At 36.6% G+C, this 8113-nt stretch overlaps 1 protein-coding gene across 2 annotated transcripts; it reads left to right on the top strand.

Annotated features, from left to right (window-relative positions):
- Positions 1 to 560: 560 nt before the first annotated feature.
- Positions 561 to 7523, top strand: LOC122274275 (uncharacterized protein At4g38062). 2 transcript variants are annotated; one of them, XM_043083314.1, is made up of 3 exons: positions 561 to 872; positions 3362 to 3420; positions 4295 to 7523. In XM_043083314.1, exon 3 carries the CDS (start codon positions 4331 to 4333, stop codon positions 7355 to 7357), a length of 3027 nt encoding a protein of 1008 aa, XP_042939248.1. In that variant the 5' UTR covers positions 561 to 872; positions 3362 to 3420; positions 4295 to 4330; the 3' UTR covers positions 7358 to 7523. The 2 variants fall into 2 exon arrangements, with proteins under 2 accessions (XP_042939248.1, XP_042939249.1); XM_043083315.1 differs by lacking the exon at positions 3362 to 3420.
- Positions 7524 to 8113: the final 590 nt, after the last annotated feature.

The following is an 8113-nucleotide window of genomic DNA, read 5'->3' as shown; positions in this document are numbered from 1 at the left end:
TTATATTTTATATGAAGATTTAAAAAAATTGTAACGATAAATTGAGATAAAATTTTTAATTTTATGTAACTAATCCGAGTCTCAGACTTTATAACTTCAATAACTAGCAAAGAATCTATTTTCAATATTGAACAAGAATAAACAAAATGTAAAATCATTGTAAACCTTTCAAAGCAACTAAAGCTTCTATGTCATCCACAGTAAAAAAAAAAAAAAAATCTCCATTTCCTTCCTACTTAAAGCAAATAAAATAAGACCCGTATCATTTCTTAGAATAGTCCCCACACCAACAACCACAAAATCTCAAAATGGGGCCCATCAAAATTCAATTTAACTTGGGTAGGTAGAGACAAATTCGGGGATGGGCTGGATTGAGAGCCCGACCCACTTATTTGGACAAACTTCAACCGGGATTCACCTTAGGCTCTTAGCCCAACCAATACCTTGATCCCTAACGGCTAGTTTTTCTGTTTTTTTGCTAAAGTTAATTAAAGATGATGGCCGAAGTATCCAAGACTAACGTCGTCAATGACTAGCATCATCTCGCAGTCAAAACTCCGTCAAGGACACTCAATTTCAAATCCAAAAGCCTCTCTCTTAACGGCTCCTTCCGAAACTAACTTTTAATTTCTGACCCCCTCTCCCTCTCTCTCTCTCTCTCAATCTTCGACCAACTTTTGCAGCGAAATTAGTTCTCTGTGCTTGACTCTTTTTGTTGGCTGGCTGATTTTCTTTGGTACGGAGAGAGATTCTGTGGTTTTTGTTGCCTTCACATGTGGTTGGTATAAAGGATTTGTCTTTGGCTTCAATCCTTGGCTCGGGTTCCGCCATTCTGGGGTTGGACGTCTTCTACTCCTCAGCCGTTCTGTGTTGTATGTGCTTCTCTCCTTTCGGGTTTTTGTATATGTTGTGTCTTCTTGTATTTTTTCCGTGGCTGCGGTCTCTGAGTTTATATGTGTCGTTCTTGATTTCATGGTGGAATTCTAATTTCAGATTTTTTGCGTTTTTTGCCTCTTCTTTCTCCTTTGTCATCATAGGGGGTTATAGGCTTATGTGGATACTCTGTAGTTTCTGTTGAGTCCGTTTCCGCGTCATGTATGCTTGATTCTTTCTTTTTAAAGATTTTTATTCGTTTCATTTGATTGCTGAGGTTGGTAAATTGCTTATTCAGTGATTTCCCCCCCTGAAATTTGTTGCTACATTGTTAAAAAAAATTATTCCCGTGATAAAGGCATGCATGAAATGCAATTGGTATTGTTTTGGGATGATAGGTATAGGTATATGTGCAATGTTTCATGCTTGGGATGTTTAGGGAAAGCGTCAAACAGTTCTACTGGTTTAGTTTTGGAGGGTGTTTGATTTTTTTTTTTTTTTTGCAAGCTCCTCTATCGATTCTTGATTTGGGTTTTTATTCCTGTGTCCTTGAAATAAGCGAGGTGGCATTTTTGGGTTCCTGCTGTTAAATGTTTAGAGGGTGAGAGCAAATAGGCTCATTAGTGGGATTACAACCGAAAACGATTATACCATATGCAAAACAAGAGAAACAAAATATATACTTAGATGCGCTGCCATCCGTGCCCATTCGCTACCCTTTCTTGACATGGAGTTCAATGACCAGCCGTTTTTCTTCAGCTGTAAATGCGCCCTTCTTTAAGTTTGGCCTTTGGTGATTTGCCGATAGCAATCCACAACTTTTGCCGCATAGAACAACCTAGGTTACTTCTGAACATATTCCAGCATCCCTCTGCTTGCTTCTTGACAGAGTCCACCAAAATTGCACCTTCAGTAGATGTTTAGGGTCCTCCTTTTAAAGATAAAAATAAAAATAGAAACTTTTAAAAAATATCGATGAGGGAGGGTTAGTGGTTTTTTTTTTTTTTTTCCCCTTTCCCTTCTGACTTTTTCTTCTTCTTGCCATTTTTGAAAAAGGGTTGCTTATGATTATTGGTTTTGTTAATTTCGCAAATATTTATATATATCAAGAAGATAACCATTGGTTAGTTAAAGAGGATTATATGAGCCATTCCACATGGTTATTCTACAAATTTGGGATGACTAGATATCCTATTCCAAACTTTCTGTATGTGTTTTTTCACATCGCAGCTGCAAAATAAATGAGCTTCCTGAGTGTGTGTAGCTTCTAATTATATTCCTAAAGGATATCATTCTTTCGAGGTGACATGGTTAACATAGGTTTAGGGTATACGAATTATAATTATGGAAAGCAAGGACAAAGATGACAATTTAGGTTGAGAAACAGTAATGCAAGAAGAAAAATAGAAAGAAATTGGGGTAGGGTGAGGGTAGTGGCCGAAGAAAGTTTGGACAGTGTCAATTCGAAAGCCGTTTGGGATCAACCGACTATGTAGGAAAAATGGACTCTATTGACCACTATAGTTATTGTTCTATGTTTTGCATGTTTATTTTCTATATCCATCGGTTGACTATGCATATATATAAAAATTGTTCTTCCTACAAAGGTGCTCACGTTACACAGCCCTAGAACTTATTCCTCGACAAAAATCAATCCCATATTTAAAACTTAAATAGCACTTTTTACTTAAAACGAAGAAGAAGAGAAATAGCACTTCAGGGTGGAACCTTTCTGACTTAGATAGCATAACAAGTCTCTGTTGTTTATATGCTGATACAAATCTTGTTGAAGAGGTAAAAAGAAACCAACTTTCTATTTATACACTAATATAATCATGGGATTTGCTCCAATAATTCTGTTGCACATGGCTGGTCAAGCAATACACCAATATGCATAGAAAACATCTAATCAGAAAATAGGCTGGAAAGCAATTCAAAGATAATTCGGGTCTTGGCAGAAAATTTTTGTTTTCTCTCTGCATTATTTTTGATACCGTTTTTTATTTTGTCATTGATGATGATGGTGCACTGGGGATACATAAACCGCTAATAATTCTGTGTGCAGGAAAATATTGAAGTTCATTAGAGCACTTTTGGTTCCCCGAAATAAAATTTTATTTATAGAGTTATGAAAGATAAACATTGCATTTTATTCTTGCCAATTGCATTTCTTTTCTGTTGTTTACCTGCTCTCTCTGTTTCACCCTCTGTCCATCCAACCGTTTCCTTATTGAATATTTTGCAACGGTTGAATTTTTGTTAAATGATTCTGTGGTATCTTTTTTTAAAGTTTTTTTTTTTTAAATTTTATTTAGTTTTATTCTTCTTAAAATAATTGAATTCTTCTGCTAATCATCCATATACCACACATTTGATAAGAGAAAAGAAATTAAAAGAATAACAAAAAGAGTGGTGTGTGGTGTATGAGGCTTATGAATAGAATTTTTCATCTTTTTATAGCTGAATAATATTTCCCATTTTCGGACAGGTTTGTGCTGTGGAATTTTCCCCTGGATTTTCCTGTGCCTTTTTTATTTAACTGTCCAGGTTTGATTCCCTTCTTTTCGTGTTCAGTTTTCACATATCATTTCATTTATGGATTACAAATAAATGTAGCATATATAGTTTTTTTTTTCCCCGTTGTGGTTTAGATGTCTCCTGCTTTTTCTTCTCCTTATTGTTCTTTTCAGGCGTGAAACAGAATCATGGATGTTGATTCTTGAGTCTTTTTTCTGATTGCCAAAATTTGGTGTTTGTGTGGTCTTTTTTTATCATCTTTTTAGGTGTACCATTTTACATTTATTTCTCTCCTGCGTTGTCTTCTCTTATGTGCTGCCTTTGTGTAATTCTTAGTTGATATATGTTTTAAACATGGCTAACTTTTGAAATGTCTATCTGGTACAATCTGCATAATTTTACTTGGATCTATTTGTGTTTTAAATGGACTTTGTACATGTTGTACTCCATAGTTGAAAACATGGTCCAAATTAAATTACTGTTCAGCTTTAAGGATGGACTCATAAAATTATGAAAGAACTAAATAATCAAATCTTTTAGTTTGGATGTTGAATTAGACTAGTCAAAATATATATGTAGGTTGAACATGAAATATTGAACGAAGAACAAATTCTAGGTTTTTACTGTATTTTTTATTTTTCATGCCTTGCACATGCTATTCAGCTAGTAGTATGATAAACTTGAGGAGGAATGTAATACTTTTAAGATGCAATATCATTTTGGGAACTGCAGAATAAACTTTAGGAGAGATTGTTACATAACAGATATTCCTGTCATATGAATGCCAATTAGAAGATTTAATGATTTATTTGAACCTTCAATGACTTATGAAAACTTTGGTATTGCCGATATTCTGATCCACCTGCAACTTATTTTGCTAGTTTCGTATTTTGGTTGCAAACAGGCATATATCTGCACTTGGTGTTTGGGAGGAAAGAAAATGGAAAAGGTTTATGAAGAGCTAGATGAAACTAAAACTGAGCTTGAGAAGCTCAGGACAGACTACAAAACCAAAGCAGAATTATGTGAGAACTTAAAGAAGGCACACAATGAACAGTTGATCAAAAGCCAGGAAGCAAGTAAGAAAATTGAGAAGCTATATCAAGAACTAAATTTGAAGGCAGAAGAAATCTCTGAGGCAAAGCAAATGTGTGAGGAACTTACACACAGTTTGAATGAAAAAGAGGCTATAGTTAAACATCTGGCTGCTGCAAATGATAAGCTTCGAGTAGATTGTGATGAGAAGTCCCGTAAATGGGAAAAAGAAAACAGAGATTTGGTGTTGGCTTTAGATGAGGTCAATCAGAAGATTATTATTCAAGAGCAAAATATTCGTGCATATACAGAGGAGATTGAAGGCCTCAAGGAATGTCAATCAGTTTTACAGAAGAAGTGTTTGGAAGCAGAGATAAGAGCTAAAGCATCAAAAGAACTTAGAGAAAGAGACGATATTTTACTTAATTTAGAGGAGGAGAAGAGGAAGCTTGAAGATCAGATAAAGTGGAAAAAGGAGCAATTTACACATCTAGAAGAAGCACATGAAAAGCTGCGAAATCAATTCAAGGCCAATAAGAAAGACTGGGAGCAGGAGAGATCTACATTGGTTGAAGAGATTTGTTCGCTACAGACCAGCTTAGATTGTCATACCAGAATCTCAGAAGATCTGAAAAACAGGTTACAAATGTGTAACCAAGCCCTGAATCATGAACAAAGCCGGAGAAAGTCTTTGGAAGTTCAAGTTTCTGAGTTGCAGACACAGTTTGAGAATGCTTTTGCAGGATGCCAAGATGCGACATCACTAGTGGGGTGCTTGACTGCTCAGAGGGACGAAGAGATTTCAGCTCTAAAGAACTCATTGGGCACAAAGGAGATAATTAATAAGGAAATGGAATATCAAGCTAGGAAACTAGAGCTAGAAAATCAAGAGTTGCGCATATCCCTGAGAGAACTTCAAGAAGCTGGAATACAAGAATCAGGAGCTTCATCTTCTCTGGAAAAACTGCGAAACAAACTCAAACATATGGAGCAGATGCACAGAGAGTCTAGCGCAAATCTTAGTGCTAAAGAAGCTGGTTGGAGGTCTCAACTGGAAAAGATGGCAGGAGACCTGAATGACTGTCAATCTGAGTTACAGAATAAAGATGCTGCAATACAAGAACTTATGAAGGAGTTGGAAAGTGTTCGTTCTTTAGCTATGCAATTGAAGTTGCAAAACGAAGAGATTTCCGTGATGTTACTGGTGTTAAAACGAGGAATTTCTGAGGCTCAATTGAAGCTTGCAAATGAAATGGCTGAAATGGATGTGCAAGACAAAGAGAAAGTGAGAAATGTTTCTCTGTTGATTAAGCAGCTGGAGATGAAGAATGCTGCTTTGGTTGCAGCCCAAGCAGATATCATTGAAGAACGTGAGAAGGCAGAATATTTATCAAGGAGGATTGAGTCCTTGGATATCCTTGATGAGGAGCGGCTTTTAATGCAGAAAGAACTGGAGATGAAGAATGCTGCTTTGGTTGGAGCCCAGACAGATATCATAGAAGAACGGGAGAAGGCAGAATCTTTATCAAGGAGGATTGAATCCTTGGATATCCTTGATGAGGAGCAACTTTTAATGCAGAAAGAACTTCAGAGATGCAAGGAGATGTTTGAAGAATCGTCCAGGTGTCAACTTCACTTGGAAGATCAAGTTTTGCAGACAGAAAGCAGCTTAAAGGAGAAACTTGTACAAGTTTGTTATGCCTTAGAGAGAGCAAATGCAGACTATGTTGATCAAATCTGTGAAAACAATGAAATTGAATTTGAATTGCATATATGGAGATCAATTGCTGAACGTTTAAAAGTTGATCTTGAAGAAAATCATGCAGTGCGGAAAGAGCTAGAAGCTTCTCTTCTCTCACAAGTAGACGTGGGAGAAACGATCAAGCAAGAGAAAATTGGCCTTATCCAGATGTTGGAAGAGAGAGACAGAAGAATTGATGATCTCCAGCAACGGATTGTTTTACTGGACCAAGAGCTTAACAAAAGGAAAACAGAAGCTGCCCGTTCTTCAGGAATGAAGCGAGCACCTTCCTTCGAGTCAGAAAAAGCAAGCCTTTACCAGACTATGAGAGAAAAGGACGAGATTTTAGAGCAACTTGAGAAAGAGGTTGAATGGCTGGAGAAAGAATCATTGAGAAGAGAACTTGAAAGTGCCGTGCTTTCACAAATTGTCACAGAGAGAACATTAGAGCATGAGAATGAGAAGCTTGTCTTCCTTATAGAAGATAAAAACCAAAGAATAGATGATCTCATGCAGCTTATGAAGTCTTCGGAACAAAAGTTTAATAGCTCATTAATCTCTTTTTCATCACAGCTTGCTGAGAAGCAGGAAGAGATTAATCTGGTCCATGACGCTTGGGAGAGGATTACTGCAGCTGAGATCCTGGCCGCACTTGAAGTTGAAGAGAAGAAGTTGATGGTAGTGGAACTCGAGGATGATATCCGTACTATAGAGCAGAAATTGGAATTACATGAAAAATCCGTGGGATATTCACAACAGCAGGCACAAGAAATTGAAGCAGAACTGGAAACTAAACAATTAGAAATAAAGAACTTGATGGTTCAAATGGAGACAAAGCTGAGAATTTCAGACGCCATAGTTAACGAGCTGAAGAGCGAGAAAAGAAGCTTACATGAAGATGTAGTGAAATTGTTGTCAGATAGGGAACACTTGTTGGGTTTCGTTGCAAGCTTGGGTGATGGGATCAGTGAGTTCTCCACTGCAGACTCGCAACTGATGGGTGTTTTGAGCAGGCTGGTGCAGTCTTTTGATAATAATAATGGTTCAGGCCGGATGGTTTTGATGGAGGATGATGAGCTCTATCAGTCTGTAAAAGAGAACTTGAATATCCATCATTCTCCTGTGACAAAGAAATATTTAGCCATTTCAGATGCAAGATCACCATTTAGAGAGCGCAACAACCAGCTGTAAACACAAGCCACGTGTAGTCTAGTTTGTACAATGCAGAATATTGATTCCTCGCACACATGTTTTTCAGGTTTTCAGTGTGTGGATTTCTTCTAGCCTGTATATGACTTATTTATGGACAAACATTTGCGACAGATTCATATTAATTTATGGACAAACATTTGCGACAGATTCATATTAATTTGTTTGATTGGGCCAAGAATTATAGGTTTCTATAGCTTGAAACTCTTGACCTCTTTTATTAACAAAAATTACTTTTGCTTGGCATTTTACGTTCAAAAATTATATATACAGTCATTTTTATGTACTCTTTATTTATTCTATTAATGTAATTAATTGCATTATTTTTTTAATATAAAATAACGAGAGGTGCTATATACAGTCCTCTTAAAAAAGACTGTATTGCAGTCCTAACGTATAAAATGACTAGATTATCCCCATTTTTAAGGTGGAAATGACTACTTTATCCCTCCTTCTTCGACAACCTAAAGCTAAACGAAAACAATTTAAATTCTGAAATATCTCTCTTCTGAAGCAATACTGTCGCGCCCCCATAACCAAATCTCCAGCGTAGTGTCAACCACCGGTCCACCACAACCCAATCTCCTCCACCATCGATGGAACATGCTGTTTGTTTTTTTTAACATTTTCCTCAAGCTTTTTGCTTTCCAGCTCTACCCCACTAGTTTCTCTTTTCTTCCACTTTGATTGTTTGTAATTCTTGTTTTTTCCAAAACCCAACACAAATTTTCTAGAACC

This window comes from Carya illinoinensis, chromosome 8, assembly GCF_018687715.1.
Source record: "Carya illinoinensis cultivar Pawnee chromosome 8, C.illinoinensisPawnee_v1, whole genome shotgun sequence".
In the NCBI taxonomy this organism is placed as follows: Eukaryota; Viridiplantae; Streptophyta; class Magnoliopsida; order Fagales; family Juglandaceae; genus Carya; species Carya illinoinensis.
Note: the sequence above shows the minus strand (reverse complement) of the source record. Positions and strands in the feature narration are given on the sequence as shown.

Bases quoted from the DNA above. Each gene is read 5' to 3' on its own strand.
- LOC122274275 (XM_043083315.1), top strand. From the start codon at position 4,331: ATGGAAAAGGTTTATGAAGAGCTAGATGAAACTAAAACTGAGCTTGAG.